General features: G+C 41.0%; 1 protein-coding gene across 6 annotated transcripts in view; it reads right to left on the reverse strand.

The window, feature by feature from the left end:
* The window catches only part of PTPRK (protein tyrosine phosphatase receptor type K), a 341,441-nt gene that overhangs the window by 162,471 nt on the left and 159,054 nt on the right, over nt 1-19,916 (reverse strand). For all 6 annotated transcript variants that reach the window (XM_035109042.2, XM_035109041.2, XM_035109045.2 and 3 more), the window contains exons 4-5: nt 6,723-6,804; nt 5,328-5,443 (exon numbers count right to left, since the gene is read on the reverse strand). In XM_035109042.2, the coding sequence (XP_034964933.2) occupies nt 5,328-5,443; nt 6,723-6,804 (198 nt within the window). The remainder of the gene's footprint in view (nt 1-5,327; nt 5,444-6,722; nt 6,805-19,916) is intronic.

A 19,916-nucleotide genomic window follows, 5' to 3' on the forward strand; every position in this document is an offset into this window, starting at 1 on the left:
TGTTTAACTTGTTTAAGTTTGATGAATCCCATCTAAACTAGCCTGAAAAATACTTAAGGTGGGATTCACCCAACCAGCCCTGTCGGCAAAGCCCTGGGCAAGGAGTTCCGCTTGTGCCATGCAGCTTTCCCTCTCTCCTCCCCCTGTATACCTTGAAATTGGCTCAAGGGAGGGGGTCAGGAGAACCCCCAGGGCAGCGGGAGAAGTAGAGGGGGGATCGTTCCATCTGGCTAGCTGAAATGCTTGCACCAATTGAATATCCACCATAGATGTTCAATATTACAATTGCATCAACTTCACAATGTTCTCTATTGCATTTTGTCTTTCAAAAATAGACTTTAAAACAGTCATTTTGGTGGATGTACCTCTTCAGCTGAAGTGCATCCGTCCTTTAAGGTGAATATGGTTTGCAGCTGACTATTGCAGACATCCCTTACTACTTCGCTTAGTGGAATCAAACAATTTAGCAGGCTACTTCTTCTTTTTTAAGCATGTTTGTTTGTTTGTTTGCCTGCCTGCCTGCCTGCCTGTTTGCTTGCTTGCTTGCTAGCTAGCTAGCACTGGGCAAGTTTTCCCAATTCTGTGTATCCTTTATGGGTTGAATATGCCAAATTGTTCTACTCTTTATCTTCCAAATGCTTATAAAATAATTCTATAATTACTAATATGCTCTTGCCCCAGTGTAATTGCTCCTTTTGTTCTCGTGATTTATTATCTCCCCCCCCCCAACAGCCTTGGCAATGTGTAATCCTAGGATCCCAAACATGGCACCTGTGAACACACCATCCACAGACATCCCCTTGTTGTTGACTCTTTGCAACATAAAAGTATGGTAAGCCGAGGAGGGGGAGAAGAGAGACAGAAACAATACATTTCTTCTTCCTTTCAGCCACTCACTTTTAAAGCCAGATAAAGATAGGGGAGCACTCAGCTTCCAAAGGCGCTGAGAATCCACAATCTTTAATAAACAGGTTAAACAAATGGCAGGGAAGTCTGAAAGTTAGGCCTGTTGCTATGCTCCAATCAGTCAAGCTCTAAATATACAACAGATGTCCAAGATGGCAGGCAGCTACATTCCAAACAGCATTTGCAACCATCACCTTGAAGACACTGCTTTTTATAAAGATACTGTGGCTTACATGGTGGTAAAAGGCAATATCCTCCACAACAGAAGGACCCTAATCCTCATGATGTCCAGAACAGAAAGCAGAAATATCTAAATGTACACAATATTCCAAAAAACACAGAGAAAAGTCATGAGTTGTAGTTGCAACAAACTGAACTCAAATTCGTCGTTCTCTTTTTCTATCCTTCAACTGCTATTTTCAGGCAGTTGCTTTAATTATCTGCAACTCCACTAGGAATGACATTTCCCTGTGGCTGGGAGAAGAAAGGCATCATGCTGTATTAATGCTGATGAGCCTCTCAAAGGGTGAAACCATGGCACCCTCTTCCAGCTTTGGCATGCCAACTAAGGAGGCATTTAGCCAGCACCTAAAGCCATTACTGACAGATTACTGACAGGATTACCAGTCATGCTTAAAAAAAACAAAACAAAAAACAACCCACCACATTTTAACTACAGGTGATAGCGTTCCTCATTTCAGATCCACCAAAGTCAAAGGTCTGTATGGCCAAAAAAAAAAAAAAAAAAAAACCAAGAACTGCAAAGGCAGATTAAACCTCTTTACTCAAGCCAAATGATGTGTTGATGCCAAGGCTCAACAATGATGGATAGGCTCATTAGTGGTTCCGTTATCAACTACTGAACCTAGAGCCAGGGCATATGGTTTAGCAGATGCTCCAAGGAAAGGGCTTTACTGATGGGGGCCACATAGGTGTCCTCTTACGCTGCCCACGGACAAGAGATCTCAAACGTTGTGAGACAGCTTACCACATTCACTACCATTCCCAAATTGGAAAACAGAATGAAGCAGCTTGGTTCTGAAACCTATTCCTTAGATATTTGCACTGAGCTAACCAAAAACACAGCATGTGAATTAATTAAGCAGGGATGTTTTTGAAAACTTCTATCTGACCCCCAACACACACACACACACACACACACACACACACACAGAGAGAGGGGGGGATTTTAGTGTTCTGAATTGCTGTTTAACTCAGAAGTATGTTTCAATCAAGTTCAGTAGAACATGCTAGTATGTGTGCTTAGACTTTCAAACTTCCTGCACAGTAGAACACAGGATCAGGCAGCCCAAGTTTTAAACATTTGTAGGCAGGCAAGGGGTGATATAACTGGGCTCCTGAGCCACCACAGGGATGCCACAGAAAGAATGTACAGTAGTTGGTCATGGTAGCTGTGGACTCAGAAGGTTGAAAACCTATGGGAGTGGGCCTTTTGGGAAAAGATCACAGTCACAGTAGGTTCAGAGTCGCACTGCCATATCCAAGAAGAAGTACTGGTACTACATTATATTATAACTGAGTGATCACCTGTTGAGAAAATACTATCACAGATGAGCTCATGAATTATTTGATCCTATTACTTGAGGCAATGAAAGCTAGTTGCAAAGTAATAATTTTCACAGAACCTTGCAGCCAACTGTGAACTTGCCCTCTATAATTCTGAATAGGTTACATTCATATATAATAGGCAGATTTACTTTTCAACATGATTTATAGTTAAAAGAGCTCAAAGTTTTCATCTATTTATCATCCTATGTGAAGAAGCACTTTCAGGAGTATTTACTTGCCGTCAGAATCCTACAATAAAGAGGTGAGACATCAACCTGGGTTTCAAGATAAGCATTAACAACAACTTTTAAACTGATCTGCAACGGGTTGCAAGCTAGGTATTAAAATCACTCAGTACTGTGTGGATCCCTATTGGTTTAGGAATTGGAGTATTGCTCCTTATGCCTGTGGCTCTTTTTGGATAAGCCATCTGGCCATAGCTGCCAAGTTATCCCTTTTTTAAAGGGATTTCCCCTTATGCTGAATAGGCTTCCTCGCGAGAAAAGGGAAAACTTGGCAGCTATGCATCTGGCTCAGGTCCCCTTCAGTGGTAGTCTCTCTACTCATATTCAAATATATAGAGGAAGCTATATTGAGGTCACACACACCCCCAAATTGGTGAGGTGAGCTGCTTAGCCCACTCCCTCTCTCATGGAGCCTCAAAACTCCGATAGGTGGATAATGTCATTGACCAGCAAAGTCTTTTATAACCAGATTAAATTTGTCTCCCCTAGAAGCATACCCTTTACTAGGATCATGCACATGAATTTGTTCACAGCTTCCAACATATGAGAAGTGGTACAATATCCCACCCACTGGCCATGCTGATGCGCCTTCTGGCTGTGTGCCCCAGTGACCACACAAGGTTAGTGAACGAAAAGGTAACACATGCATATCATTCTATCACATTACTTCTTGGGTTGTTTTGTTTGTTTGTTTTTGGAAACTGTTGTTTCATTATCTTGTAAACTATCTTGGTAGGTTGAATTTTTAATGAGATAAACATGTTTATTGTTTTTAACAAAAAGGAGAGGAAATCTAATTATGTAATTTAGGCAAAACAAAACATATGTTTGCTAAAACAGCTTTTGTCTGTTTGTTAAACAATCTACCCTAGAGAATAAAAATGAAATAATCTGACATCAATCTGATATGGAGGACTGCATAGTATGGAAACTTTCCAATTGGCTCTTTTTAACCACATTGGATCCAACACTCATCTAGGTTGCACAGAGTGGTTAACAGAAGTACTTGCACACTGCCATTGTTAGCACCTTAGCTGTGACAATTATACAGGTTCTTTTAATGTGTGTTCACTTTGGCACTCCTAATACTCTGTTTCTTTATAATGATTTTGTGTGTGTGTTTATCTAAGTGTTGTTTTATTAGTGTTCCCCATTTAATGGAAACTCTTAGTCCCTAGGGATACTGTGGGTTTTATGCCAGGTTATATCCACGTCTTCAGTCCCTCTTCTGCCCCAACTGGGCTAACAGGACGACTGGAGCAGCTTCTGCTTCAATAAACGATGGATACTGCAGCAGAGGTTTTTAATCCTCTTTATTATTTCAAGCTAATGTGTATTTACAGAATATATACATAGGCTGTGTGAAAGTTACAAACAGCTCTCACTGCAAACACACAGCATAAGAGAGAGCCAGAGCTACTCACAACAGCTACATAGCAATATAGCAATACCACACCCCACTAAATTAGCAGAGTCAGGAAGGCAATTGAGTGAAGGAACAGTTCCTGCCCACTTCTCTCTCTGGAAACTGATTCTCACATTGGGAGGGGTGAAAATGCTAACAGATACAGCCTGCAATTACTAAACTGGTCATGTAAAATCAAATGAAATCGAATGTTTACAGTTATCACATTGAAGCAGAAGGCATGAGCAGTAGCATTATCTGTCATCTCATTTTATTTTACTCATTAGTAGCAAATGTCATGGAGGATAAGGCTATCAATGGCTATGTTATACCTCCACTGTTAAAGGCAATATGTCTCTGACTATCAGTTGGTAGAAATCAGAAGTGGGGACAGTGGTGTTGAGCTCCAGTTCTGCACATGTGCTTTCCACAGGCATATATGATGGACCCTTGGCCTGATCCAGCATGACTTTTGAGATTGTACTTCATCCTGTTCTAAAATCTGGAATTCTTTAATTCAGTTACATCACATGGATGTAGCTTAACATTCTGTTTAAAATCAAGGTATAATTTTCTATCAACTTCAATCAAATAGTTTTTTCAAAATCACAGATACATATGCCCCGCTTATCTACAAGTACCATACAATTTTTCCTCACCTCACTGAAAAGGAATTCCAAATTTAGTACATTGCTCCCCAGGACTACATTTTCCCCATTTCTTTAAGTCTAAAACATATTGCTGACATTTTTAGGGTGGTTATGGTGCCTAAATAAAATAAATGTGTAGAGAGCATTCTACTGCAGAGAATATTCACTGCAGTGTAACAGCAATTTCACATAATACCTTGATTATTAGAAAGGGCTACAACTGAGCTATCACAGAACACAAGAGCCCATGAATAGGGAAATATTTGACGAAATAAAAGAGTGTATCACTGCATCTTCAACTCATGTGAGTCAGATTTTGTTCATAAAAGTGGGGGACTCAAAAACATTGCAGTTGTATAAGCAGAACCATATTTTAATATGAAATAAATGAAAATTTAAAAATAAAGCAAAATAAAAATAAAAATAAAAAATATATTGGAAAGCATTTTTCAGTTATGCGACTTATCCTGTATAAACCAGAAAAAGTAGAACTTTCATTTTTGCTTTTGCAAGATATATGCCCACAAATGGACCACACTGAATCAGCCTTACCTGGAGCCATAACTTGTTATTCACTGCATCCCTCCCTGTAGCAATGCACTGAAATGTAGCATTCTGGCCTGCGTTCACCTCCACATCCCCAAGCCTCAAGAAGTGAGGAGATTTATCTGTGTGTAGGTGGAGAGAGAGAGAAATGTTACCAAAAAATGTTCAGACAAAAAAAAGCCCATTTACTTCTCCCCAAAGATACACATTACTGCAGCCTTTGGTTTAAACTAATTTTTTACATGAAAGAAAATAATTGTTTCAACTCAAGGAGAGAGAACAAAACAGCCTTGATCTTTCTTACTGCACCACACAAACTCTGCTAAAGCTTGTCAGACATGAATTAAAAGCGATTTGTAATGAGCCAAAGCGTAAAAGGATGTGAAACCAAAAATTTTAAAAAGCCTATAAACTCTGGAGTGAACTTCCATTACGTTCTACATAAAAACCACTGCAATGAGAAACCACTGCATTAACAATACAAACAATCAGATTTAATTAGCTCCATATAGTGTGATCTAGTGCCACGTAGACATCCCTGTCAGTAAATATCACCTGCACCACTAAATACAGCAACATTTGACCCACTGACAAAGCTTCTCATACTAACTGTCCTGCCTCGAGGAAAGCTCAGTGACAAAACCATCCTTGTGAAATATTAGGGTTGGAAAAGGCAGTGGTAGCAGTCGAGAGAGAGAAATATGCTACATAGTTTGTACACACATTACTCTTCTAAATTACCTGGTAACAGGCCACACATCAAGAGTCTAGGCTTAGCAATTCAATAGACTGACCCAGTCTATTGCATCTGCAATTAACCAAACAACATTCAGTAATGCTATGCCTGTGCCAGATTCCCAGCAGGTGGTTGCTTTTGTATTCCAGAAGGGACTGTGGAAGAAGCAAGGCGATGGGGCAGTCAGTGTTGGGCAAATGCACCAGCAGCGCTAAATCCTCCTGCTGGTGCATTTGCACTACAACAGTCTCTCTGCCACCTCTCCCCTCTTCCTCCAGTGAACAATAGGATTACACCTACTGGGTGGGAAGCTAGCCCAGTGGCTCTACCCCCACCCAGCAAGCCACTTCTGTGGTTATGTTCCCTCATGAGCTGGAACCCCAATTAACAGAAATCTTATACATCTACATTTAACTATAAGCTACACATCTGTGAATGTTGAGAAACATTAAATTAAGGTATTTAAATTAACAAGAAAACAAGATTAATTCGCTGCTTCAAAGGTGTCATCATCCCACTTTTTAACAATTTGTAAGAAGAGGAAAAACTAGAGGGGGAGGGTGGAGGGAGGACACCAATGGTTGGATGATGGAAAAAGCAGTCAGACAATATTGAGCCTGTCTTGAAAAAGACAGAGAAAAATGTGACTCTTAATCATTACTTACCACAAGGGTAACTCAGAACCTGGATGTCATCAATGGCAATGTAGCCATTTCTTCCATCTGAGACTTCGGCCTCAAATATTACCTGTCAAAGAGAAAGAAAAAAAATGTTTTACAACCGTCACTGCTACAGAATTCCCATCAGTGCAGGGTGCAGATATAAGACAACACTTTTTCATTACAGCTGAACTTGCTGCTACATTTCACTCCTGGATTTAATCATTTTCTCTGTTCTTGATTTACACAAAGATCAGCTATTAATTAAGGCTACTTCAGTGCCCTTGCACTCTCATTTTGGCCTGCAATATGCAGAATCTTTAGAACAAATATATCACCTTTTTAAATGAAGCAAATATTTCCCAGTAAAAAGAGGACAGGTTTTTCACATTCTGCCTAGGTGACAAGGCCCTTGCATTTTCTACCTCAGCAATTCAGCTGAATGCCACATTCACAGTGAAACTGAAAGTATAAGATTAATATGCTTGTACGTATCTTCGTTCTCTGTTTCTGCCAAGCAAGAGATAAAAAAAATGTGATGGAAGGAATAATAAAGGCACTGGTATCATAGCTCCTCTGATGCCTAGCCGAAATCCATGTCAATAGCAGCAGCAGAAATTGTGTAATCCTCCGCAATAAATGGATAGAGTTATCTCCATGCCCACCTGAACTCTGAGCACTGCAAGACTCCAGGGATGATGCAGAGAGAACATCAAGTACTAGAATTCAGGGAGTATTCAGTTTCAGCCCAAATCATGAGCTCTCAGTCTCTCTCTGTGAGGACCAAACATCTACACTGATTTCTTGCTTGATTTTATTTCTTGTTGCATTAACATGATACTAACGTGTGTTTGCAGCAGGATTTGATTGTATTTTTATATTGTTTTCTAAAGCAGCCAGAAAACACTCTCTCTCTCTCTCTCTCTCTCCCCGTGCCAAAAACAAAACAGAACAGCATATCACCCTAACTGTGTAGTTCTGCCTTCCGGGCAGAGGGGTTTTGCTTTTTTTCTTTTCTAATTGCCAGTAAAGCCTTTATTTAAACCTTACCTACCAACCATTTCACTGTGGTTTTGATACTCACGCAACCTTCATGCAAAAGAAGGCCAGTTAAATTAAATGCTGCATTTCCCCTCAATACAAATTGCAGGAGGGTGATCCACATTAGGGCCTCCATGCTGACAATTATGAGAGGGGGAACTGACACTGAGTGCCCCCCCATTCCACTCACAGATCTAAAATTCCCAGAGTTCCCTGGAAAGAAGACTTGATTGCTAAGCCACTCTGAGAGTTGTAGCTCTGTGAAAGGAATAGAGGTCTCAAAGTATCTCTCAGCACCTTTAAAAACTATAGTTCCTAGAAATCTTTGGGGAACCCATGACAGTTAAGCAGGGCTGGCCCCAGACATTTTGGTGCCTGAGGTGAACCAGAAATTCTCCCCCACTGTAGTTTGGAATTCAGTGTCGTAAGGCAATCATTCTGCCAGGCCAGCCATTTTGGCTGGCCAAATGGAATAATCTGCCTATCTCCCCCCCCCCACACACACACCTGCTCTGTTCTGGGGGTTCTCCCAATTCCCCAGAGCGAATTATGGGGGGGGGCAGGGGAAAGGAGCGGATGGGAAATCCCCATTATACAATTGGAAGTCCTTTCACAGGGCTTCTGCTGATGGGATTCATTCATTCTAGCCGGCTACCTTGTCCCTCTCATACCTTGTTCCAAAATAACAATAACTCTTCTCTTAACAAATTATGTTCTTTGGCATCAGCCTTTAGTCACCCCTTTTAGGCACCTGCACTGCCTGCAAACTTGTGAAGGCTTATCCAGAAAAGATCTAAATCCTGGTCTCGGCAAATTCCTCCTGTTAATTTCCAATATGTCCGACACAATTACAGTACTGTTCAGAAGACAGCATGAAAATTGCGTGCCCATTCAAAAATACACAAATGTGCATATATTATGCTTGGTACACTTGGAGCACACCGTTTGTGCTTTCTTTGTGCATAATATTCCATTTCAATTAAAATCAGGGTGGGTGTTTGTCACAGCTTCTTTTCTAAAAGGACTCTGTGCTGTGTAATACTTCTTGTCATTCAATGGGGCTTCAACAAAAGCAAATATTTTACTTACATACCAATTAGCTTTTTATTCACTGTAACAAAAGAGCAATCCAATGTTCAACAAGTTATCAAAAGAATTTTTTAAAAAAATACAGATTGCACTAACTAGCCTTAATATTTGGAATCATCTATCCTGCTTCAGAATTGAGCATCATGGTACAAAATGCTAGGAACTGTGACTATAGGCACTTACATTCTTTCCCCAAGCCCAACATCCAATAATATCTGCCGGCATGTTCTATTCCTTCCCCCTCTGCAAACAGACAATTGTTAGCTGATGCATGTAAGAGCTCCCTGACAAGGGTCTGGGTGTTTCCACATATGGAGCCACCAATGGGAAAAAATGGGGAATTCTTTCATTCCTGGAAAGACAGGCCTCACATAGAATCATATAATTGTAGAGTTCGAAGGAACCTTGAATCTAAGCCCATACAATGCAGGGGGCATCTTTTGCCCAAACGTGGGGCTTGAGCCCTAAGAGTAAGTGTCTCATGCTCTTCCGACTGTGGGTCCAGCACTTACTAAAGAAAACAGCTACAGTGAAACATCATGGGAATTTTGTGGTGATATATAATCAGAAAACAAAGAAATGAAACTTAATAAGTAAGTTATTGATCTTTTGTCAAGTCCAATAACAAAAATAAATAGTATCAACTACTTTTCCATTATAAAAATTAATCTCTTTTGCTGCTTAAAAAATAATAATCTACAAGTTTACTCTACCATGGCACCATGAGCAGTGAACCTTTTTAGCTTCTAATTGGTAATTGGCAGTCAAAAAATTAAATGACCCTAGATTTATATATGCCCAATCTTGGGCTGACTTTCATAATCATATCTGTTCAGTAGCCAATGTGGAAAAGAGATGGGAGATGGGGTGTATTCTATATACGCAGAGACTGTATTAGCATCTCTCAATAACAGGATATACTCACTGATTAACTTCCAATCACCAACTGAATTCTCAGCCGGAACAAAAATGACGCAAGAGCCCCCACATGCTTCCCAGAACCTTTATAAATTGTGTATTATAAAAGTGCATAATCAATATGTTTCTAGGAATGTCATTTTGCAGCATGTTTCTTGCATCTTCATGTGTTCTATTTAGGCATTAACTTAATACACAAAGGGGGCTAGGAAAAAAGAGAAACATACTACCTTTGTCATCCCATCACCCTTCATGAGGTAGATAATGAATTCATGAGGTGGGATTAAAAACACAGATTTTCCAGGATTCTAAAACGTGCAAGAACCTTCCATGTTTGCAGGAAGCTGGTTGTTCTACAAGAATGGGAGGAGCTTCTGTGTTTGTCACCACAGCCCAACACAAAGTGTGCTAATTTAGAATTAATTTAATTCTAGATCAGAATACAGTGGTAGCTCGGGTTACAGATGCTTCAGGTTACAGACGCTTCAGGTTACAGACTCTGCTAATCCAGAAATAGTACCTCGGGTTAAGAACTTTGCTTCAGGATGAGAACAGAGATCGCGGTGCGGTGGCAGTGGGAGGTCCCATTAGCTAAAGGTTAAGAACAGTTTCAGGTTAAGAACAGACCTCCAGAACGAATTAAGTTCTTAACCCAAGGTACCACTGTACCTGACGATGTCGGTATTTTGTTTGTTTGTTTGTAAGGTTTCACACAGAATCATTTAAACAATTAAAAACATTCTAGAACATATAAAGCTTAGACTGTCACAATCAATTATTTTGTGTTTATTATAATTCATCTCTATATACTACTTAATATCACCCCACCAAAGGAATCATCACAGAAGGCTTACTTCCTTTCTTTAGAATTTCGTTGTTCAATAAACAAATCAATCCCCAGTTCCAGTCAATCGAATGTAAGAAGAGAAGTCTGGTCTAACTAGAGACAAAACCCCCATCATGAACACAGAATTTTACTGGAATGTGCTAACATTTTATTTAAGAATGCAAAATTCAAGAGTTTGCTTGGTGGTAACCCGAGATAATAATTTTTACTACAAGTAGAATGGATATAATGATTATAGTAAATTACAGCTTTACACTGAGTATTTGGAAAAGCCGACATGATTGCATCTGTAGCAGTGAGATGAGAAACTCAAAACTTGAGATTAAAAGACAGGCACTTGATAAAGCAGGCATCGCCAAAGTGGCAAGCAAAATGGCTAATTGAACCACTAGTATTTAGCACTTGGTTAAATGATATGACCTCCTCTCGTATCCTCCTGTACTCTACTTGATCCCCACTGCTGAAATGCAATAAATAACCCTTCCTCCATTTAATTCCCCTCCTGCACACTACTTGAATTTTTGAAACCAATTTGAAGCATTGCTAAATTTTCTAGACACTTAAAAAAGTTAAATGGGGCCCTTAGACACGAAAGCCAAGGCAATATAAATTAGCTAAAATGGACTTCAGAACTTTTTTTAACAAGGGGGGGGGGTTCACTGAAATAAAGTTCGAATCTAACAGGACATAAAAAGTTTTTAAATGCTAATAAGCACCTAAAAGTATAAAAACGTTGAAAAGTAATTTTAAAAGCTAAAGGGGCTTGGGAAATGTTATCAAACTTACTTCGAGTTCAAAAATGTGAAAGAGCTAACAACTTCCAATGAATTGAACTGAGACAAATCAATAGGGTGATTTGTTCTATGTTCCAGAATTGTTCTATGTCTTATACGTTCAGAAATTCGTGTTTCCCTCCAAAGCAGAAATGAGGCTAAATTCAGAAGTAAGGAATGGGGATAATTCTAAGAGTCAAAAAGGCTAAGTCTAGACTTCAGAAAATGTTCTAAGTTAAGCCCGTTGTTGCCATGTTTCTTTGGCTCCAACTAAAGAGTCAAAAGCTGAATAAGTGAGAGAAAACCTCCCAAAGGAGAGGCTCTAAAAGGGGACACTCATTACCTCTCTTCTTATACTTTTGTTCAGCCTGGAGGTGGGAGCACCATAGAGAGATGACACCAACATCCACAACAGAGGCAGGGTCTCATTTATGTGTGGTTTGGGGAAGTCTAACCATATCCCTATAAAAATAAAAATAAAATCCTTCCAGTAGCACCTTAGAGACCAACCAAGTTTGTCAAAGGTATGAGCTTTCGTGTGCATGCACACTTCTTCAGATACCATATCCCTATAGTATCCCTACCAAGTTCCTTGGAAGTTCTCAGAATCTGAGGTTCTTGCTTGCCTGGCATTCTCCTTCACTGTACATTGTCTTTGATCTTGTCACGTATGCCACCTTCTGAGAACATGAGGTCATTTGCAGCATTTCTGTATAATTGTTAAGCCTTTAAGAAGCCATCAGCATCAGGACAGAGTGTGTTTTTATCATAATGATTTATAATGAGAATGTAATATAATGAACAAACCATTGACACACTGCTTCATTCATTGTTGATCAGCTCTATGGTGGATCTTAAAAGTATGATAGAGCATCCCTGCTCTTCTCACTGTGGCCAATTAGCTGCCTATGGGAAGCTCACAAGCAGAAGATGAGTGCAGTAGGTAGTATCCTCCAGCAACTAGTATTCAGAGGCATCCTATGTGAAGAATAAATTTTGACTGCCCTGTATATTCCAGAATTCAGCTTCATTGGATGTTGGTTTTCGTGTTATGAGAGAGGGGAAAATACTATTTTTTCCACATCACACATAATCTTATACACCTCTATCATGGCCCCCATGGACTGAAAGAGGAGGAATTGCTGAACCCCGCACAATTTCAGAAAGTTGAGAGTTGGGGAAATTTTCATGCTGACAAAACTCACTCTACCCAGGCTACAAGCTTTGGGGGCTCATAGGGATCTCTCAAAGAAATTATCATTAGAACCATATAGAACCACTAGAACCATATAATTAGAAATTCTCACATGTTCACTTTAAACCAAACTAATCCCCCTGGGTCAGTAACCGCAACTGTGATACTACAGCTGCACAGAGATGGAAGGAAGGGCCTCTCGTTTCTCTTGGCCCCTGGAGCACTGTGGAGCATTGTGGCAGGACCCAAAGACCTAATGCACCTTGGAGAATCAAGGGCTACTGCAATAGAATTCCATTGGGATCAGAAGAAAGAAACAGATTTAGAGGGCAAGTAAGCCAAAGAAGACTGTGAAGGCATTGTGGTGACTGGATATTTGTAAGCACATGCTCACATATTTTTAAGTTTCAAAAATAAGTATGGGACTAGCAGTTAACATACAAAGGAAATTACAGGTGGCCATGATGTGTGAAAGGCTTGGGAAAGGGTGGTTGACTGTGGAGTGGGCTGTATATCTTTTTTGAAATCTAAGCAGAGCCTGTATCTCGTCAGAACATAATATGCCATTGCTTGTTTCCTCCATAATACTGACCCCTGGGCTTCTACCACCTTATCTTGAAATATACATTTAATTCTACACATGTGCAAATACTTTGTTCTCATCATGAGGCAGGTCTTTCTTTTTGGTTGAGGATTTATTTTCTCCTGCTAGGCTCTACATCATTAAGATGAGCAGAAAAGGCAGATTCCATAGCTAGCCAAGTTCTAATTGTCCTTATCATTTCAGCAGATCATTCAGCCGGCAAATCATCCATTTCTGTCCAGCTACAGCAAAAGATGGATTCTTGCTGGCTTAATTATCCGAAGCTTGATCTCAGATGCAGGTCAGTTCCAGTGCCTGGTGTCAAGGATGGTGTTAAGGGACTGGAGACAGAAGGGACTGCCATCATGACAGCACAAAAGCCAACTTACGCTTCAGCAAGGAAATGAAATGATTTTGTCCTTCATGCTGGTTTTTCCTCACTTCATTTCCTTCAAATTTTGATCCATTCTGACCTAATTCTTGCAACACCAGGACTATTTCTGGACTATTGGCTGAATTACTAAATACAGAATATATATTATATTTTAAGACATCTGAAGAACGCTAACGACAATGAGAACTAAAAATTCTTAGGATTCTCTCCTTAAATGTAGGCATATGGATATCATCATCATCATCAACATCAACATCATCATCATCATCATTATTTCCATACAGTTTACATTTTTAAGGAGGGGTCTAAAAGCTATTTATAACACATTAAATTAAAACATCAAATAAAACAATCCAGAATGAAACATTACTGGGGGAAAACAAAATAAAAAGTATACATTCAACGCAACATAATTAGCAGGCAGCTAAAATTTCAAAATGAAACATTACAAAGGAGGTCAGCTCATTTAACACAGCAAAGTTAACCAAAAATATCTTAAGCCAACTCAGACAACTGTAGTTCTGCAGCCTCCCATGTGTCAATGCAATAAAAAGTCCAGCTGCAGCGTCTCCTTCAGAATCAGCAGAGGAGAGAGGATGCAACCAGGGGCGTAGGAAGATAGGGGCGGTGGGAGCGGGCCTCCCCGAGCAGCGCAATCCCAGGGGCACCATCACGGCTGCCCGCCCCGCCCCCCAAACACATGCCCCGCCCCGCCCCTGCGTGCGTGCCCCGCCCCAAAACGCATGTGAGGTGGCATCACGCTTGTGGGTGGCATTACGCCCCTCACTGGCCTGCCCCTCACCTCCGTCCAGGGAGAGCGCACGCCACAGCAGGGAGAGCACGGATTGGCTGTACAAGCCCCTGCAGTGCCTAGCGAGGTTTTTGCCGGGCGGCTGCCGGGACCGGCTTGCTCCCTCGGCCGACACGTGCTCTCCCTGGGTGGAGTTGAGGGGCGGGCCAGTGAGGCAACGCTTGTGATGCCCCTCGCTGGCCCGCCCCTCGACTCCGTCCAGGGAGAGAGCATGTCGGCCGAGGGAGCAAGCCAGTCTCTCCCTGGACAGAGGCAAGGGGCATGCTAGCAAGGGGCGTCACATGTGCAAATACTTTGTTCTCATCATGAGGCAGGTCTTTCTTTTTGGTTGAGGATTTATTTTCTCCTGCTAGGCTCTACATCATTAAGATGAGCAGAAAAGGCAGATTCCATAGCTAGCCAAGTTCTAATTGTCCTTATCATTTCAGCAGATCATTCAGCCGGCAAATCATCCATTTCTGTCCAGCTACAGCAAAAGATGGATTCTTGCTGGCTTAATTATCCGAAGCTTGATCTCAGATGCAGGTCAGTTCCAGTGCCTGGTGTCAAGGATGGTGTTAAGGGACTGGAGACAGAATGTGATGCCCCTCGCTGGCCCGCCCCTCGACTCCGTCCAGGGAGAGAGCATGTCGGCCGAGGGAGCAAGCCAGTCTCTCCCTGGACAGAGGCAAGGGGCATGCTAGCAAGGGGCGTCACAACGCTGCGGAGCAGCACCCTGCCCCTGAGGGGTACCTCCACTTTGACACCCCGGATGCCAAAGTGGCTAGCAACGCCCCTGGATGCAACAGAGGAGAGAAGCAACTGGAGGAGAGATGATGACTGATTTGCTCTTCCCATGGTCCTCTGCAGCTGCACTGTTGCAAATGAAGCCATGGTTTGGCTTCCCATGTTATCCAGGCTTGTCTCCCCCAGACAAACTACAAGTTCTAAGCAGGAGGACTAGAGGAGGAGCAAAGAGACCATGATTTTATTCTTTTTCTGTGAATACCTGCAAGTTTATGCTTAGCCACAGTTTGGCTTAGCATTATGTGTGAACTGGGTCTTTGAGAACTAAATAGATAGGAAGCAATTGCAATATACAGAGTTTCGAGCAGCACCTGTTCCTTCCTGAAGCAGTGAGATCGGAAAGGATGTTTCAACATGTATTTTTACCTAACCCACAAAATTTTTGTTGACATAATAAAATGAATCTCCCTTGTGAAACTTCCAGATAATTTTTGCTTAGCTAATTTAGAAACCATGAAAACATAATTACTTCCATTTGAGTGCTTAAGCAATGCTGTGCGGCAGGGTTTTCTGCTGACAGGGCCCCAGAGGATTTTTATTTTTTTAACATACTAAATCAAACACTTGGGTGGAAAATTTGTAATCTAGCCTTTTATAGATTTTCCAGTGAAGAAACACATGCATCTCCCGAGATTTGAAAATGGAGTTAAGTGACCATCCTCCCCTTCTTAAAACCACTGATACTACTTAACATAGTTGCTCAGCAAGTGTTCCCCATTATATTTTTCTAATGATATTCAGCCAGAGGAGTGTAGACACACTGCTATTTTCTCATACAGGTAGGTAGCTGTGTTGGTCTGCCGTAGTCGAAACAAAATTTAAAAATTCCTTCCAGTAGTACCTTAGAGGCCAACTAAGTTTGTTATTGGTATGAGCTTTCGTGTGCATGCAATTGGTCTCCTAAGGTGCTACTGGAAGGATTTTTTTTTTATTTTGCTATTTTCTCAACAGAGGTTTACATCTAACAACTGATTACACAAATACATTGGTTCAGCTCAGCCCACACTTTCTCCCACAGGATCATTCACGATGTAGACCGTCCTCTAGAGTTTGTTTGGCAAGTGATTTTGGCAGGAAATGTGTAGTAAAATTAGCAAAGTTGAACAACAATTCAAGCATACTAACAGGGGCTGGCTGAAATTATGTGCATCCTTCTTTCTGAATGAACAATGTAGCATGAATTAAGGGAATGATCTACAGCTGGAGTACCAAACAGTAGAGGGATGCAGTGAATTCAGAGAAATCCAAAGCTTGAAATGTCCAAAATGTCCTGAATATATTGAAAAACCCAGTAAGGGCTTCCCTTGAAGGTAACCCACTTCAGCTATCCTTCTGGAATTTGACAATATTCATCCCATCAAAGAGACTACCATCTCTCCAAATTTCACCTAATTCAGCACAAAAAAAGAAAATTAGGGACCTATTTGTCCCTAATTTGGAAGCCATTAACTGCTCATGAGAGGCTACTATGTCTATTCAATTTCATTCAATTATGTCAACAGAAAAAAATTATAGGCTTTAAAAGATAAATAAAAATCTGCATAATAGTGAATGAGGGAGGAACAAGGCTTAATTTTCTGAATTAAAATCCAAACCTGAACTGAATTAGGCATGACACAACGGGAGTCCAAGGCAGAGGAAGGCACACAGAATGAGATGGAGGAAGAAGACATGATGATTCCGGAGAAGAAAGGGTCAGTAGATTCCCCACCTTCCCCCTCCCCACTATCTCTTAGAACTAGGAAGAGCTTGAAAGAGGATGGAACCAACTGAGAAAAGAGAAGATAGGTACTCCACTTCCAGAACTAATTGGGGATGTATAGTGATGGGATGGAAGGGGTCAAGGAAGTTACATCCAATCTTCCCTTCAAACTAGCTGGGCTGTGCAGTAATTCTTCTTGTGTTGGAATAAACCCTTCCCTCTTCTTCTCTAAACTAATATTACAGTGCAGAATACTTCCTCCTTCATTTATAAATGTATCTAGGGGGAGAGTTAGGAGATATATAAAATCAAGAGGACATCAAAAAATGAGAAGGCAATGATCTGCATGAAAATAGGCGATATACTCATTTTTGTTGGGATTCGTTTCCTAGATATTGGCAGAATAGCTGCCTTCTGCCTGTACATTTTGCAGATGCATGACTACCATTGTGGGCTTTCATAAGAGGTAATGCTTGCTTTTATTTAGACTTTCTCACTTTACATTCCAACTTCATGAAGAAGGCGATGGCATGGAATCTGGGCTCTCACTTTTATTGAACGAGGAGTAAGCTTGAGAATGTGGCCCAAGTGAACACTAAATGGCAAGACAAAGGAAGCAAATAAAAATCCTCATGAAAGTCTGAGTAGAACACATATCAACAGTACCTTTGGGAATTTCCCAGAGCTTTTGAATTACCAGATGCATGGATCAAGTGAAGTCATATTAACAATGGGCTTGGATTCCATCTAATCAACCGTTCCCAATCATCTAAATTCAGATAATGGGGTAACCTTGAGTGCATATGTGGGTGTTTGCAAGTGTCTCATTTTGTCAGGTCTGATTCATCATTTTTAAAAGCTTGAGGGAAGCAATATTAAAATGTGGACTTGGAAAAATATTAACATTCCCAAAGGTGGCAATTATATTTTACTTAGGTGGGGGCAGTCCACCCGCTCTCTGCTGCTCAAGTCTTTGGGGGTACTTCATGTATTTTCTGTCCGCACTGTTCCCTTAGTTTAATAGACAAATCAGGTTTATGTGTTTCAGTAGCCTGAAGGGGAGAAAAAACTTGAACATCACAGAGTAAAGAGATGCATAAGATATAATGATGGGACCTAAGTCTTCCAATGCTGCAAAGTCACACAAGGTTTGAAATATAAGCAGTGCAAGCTCACATGAAATCAATCCAGAGCTTCCTTCTTAACAGGACTATTTATTGATTATTTTGTTAGGTCCACAGGCATGCCCATTATCTCATAGGTCTACAGTTAAAGTGTCCCCAAGACCAGAGCTGTAACTAGTCCACAGCCCTGCAGCTAAGAGCCTCGGAAAAGGTCCCTTTGGTATAAGACAGGGGCGGGGAAACTTTCTGGCTCCAGTGGACCAGATCTTTATCTAGTCTCACCCTATGGATCAACTTTAACATGGGCATGGTCTGCAGCTGCTGTTGTATCAAGCTGCCCAGAAGCAGAAATAGGCAGGTTCCTTGGGGCTGGAACCACAGCCCCTTCACCAGGTTCTGGCATAGTTTAGTTCACCACCTCTCTCTTCACTGAGAGCCAGTGTGGTGTAGTGGTTAAGAGCGGTAGACTCATAATCTGGGAAACCAGGTTTGTGTCTCCGCTCCTCCACATGCAGCTGCTGGGTGACCTTGGGCTAGTCACACTTCTTTGAAGTCTCTCAGCCTCACTCACCTCACAGAGTGTTTGTTGTGGGGGAGGAAGGGAAAGGAGAATGTTAGCCGCTTTGAGACTCCTTAGGTTAGTGATAAAGCGGGATATCAAACCCAAACTACTCTTCTTCTTCTTCTTCTTCTTCTTCTTCTTCTTCTTCTTCTTCTTCTTCTTCTTCTTCTTCTTCTTCTTCTTCTTCTTCGAATCAAGGTCACAGAATGGAAGAAAAAAGAGCACATTCCTAATTTATTTTAATAGAATGTGCACACACAAAAATAATCATTTACGGAAAGTTCAAAAAGGCGCCCATATTGCTGATGAATCCGCAAAATTCCTTTTCCCCATTTTCGGCACATATAAAACAAGAGCCTCTTGGATCAAGCTAGTGGCTTATCGAGTCCATCATCTTGTTCTCACAGGGGCCAACCAGATGCATATGGGACCTGAGTGCAACAGCACTCTCTCATCCTGTGGGTTCCAGCAACTGATAAAAGACGAGTGCACCATGGCACAGGAAATATTGTGAATCTGATCAAATTCTACTCAAATCAGTGGAAGGCATCTCCAGTGCTGAAAACAAGCCCAATTGTCGTATCATGTGGAATGGTCTAAAGACTGCAGTTCAAAAAGTTTGGACAATCTTTTTTAAAACACATACACACAACAACTTCAGGACACTTTCCCACCTGGTCTTCAGTGTCATTGGGCTTCCATTTATTCCGCTTTGCAAGCAATTCTTGGCAGCAGCAATAGTCAGAATCTATTGTGAAAAACATTGTAACTCTGGCTGCCAGAGTCTGGCTTTGCAAAACCAGTAAGAGAAACACACAAAAGCATTTGAAAAGAAACCCAGTTATTATAGGTTTTTGCAATGCAACAGCTGAGGGGTTGGATGGCAACCCTTTAATTTAATAAATCCATTCTATAGGCTTTTAAATGTGTTCATGAGAGGGGGGTTATTGGTTTGTTTTTGTTTTATTGTTTATTTTGTTTTTCTCATTTTGTATGTTGTTTATCTCGGCCAATAACACGAGATGAGCGCCACAACCCCAGAGTCGGTCATGACTGGACCTAATGGTCAGGGGTCCCTTTACCTTTAACAATGATTTAAAACAAATTAACATGGTTGAGTAGCATGCTGATACAAGCAGCTCAAAAGTCTCCTCCCTCAGTCCCTGCTGCTGCTGCTGCTCCCCAGATAAAACAAGCCATACCCTTGAATTCTTTACTCATCCAACTTAGGATGTTGCTGGTTTCTTCGAAATAAGCAGAGGGGCAAGCCAATATGTAACAAGAGCTACATCTTTTCTAATTTCTTACACAGTACCAATAAGGTATGAACTTGTTAATTTTTAAGCCATGGCTATGGTGTGCTGGTATTCTGATT

The sequence above is a fragment of the Zootoca vivipara genome, chromosome 3, assembly GCF_963506605.1.
Source record: "Zootoca vivipara chromosome 3, rZooViv1.1, whole genome shotgun sequence".
Taxonomy (NCBI): Eukaryota; Metazoa; Chordata; class Lepidosauria; order Squamata; family Lacertidae; genus Zootoca; species Zootoca vivipara.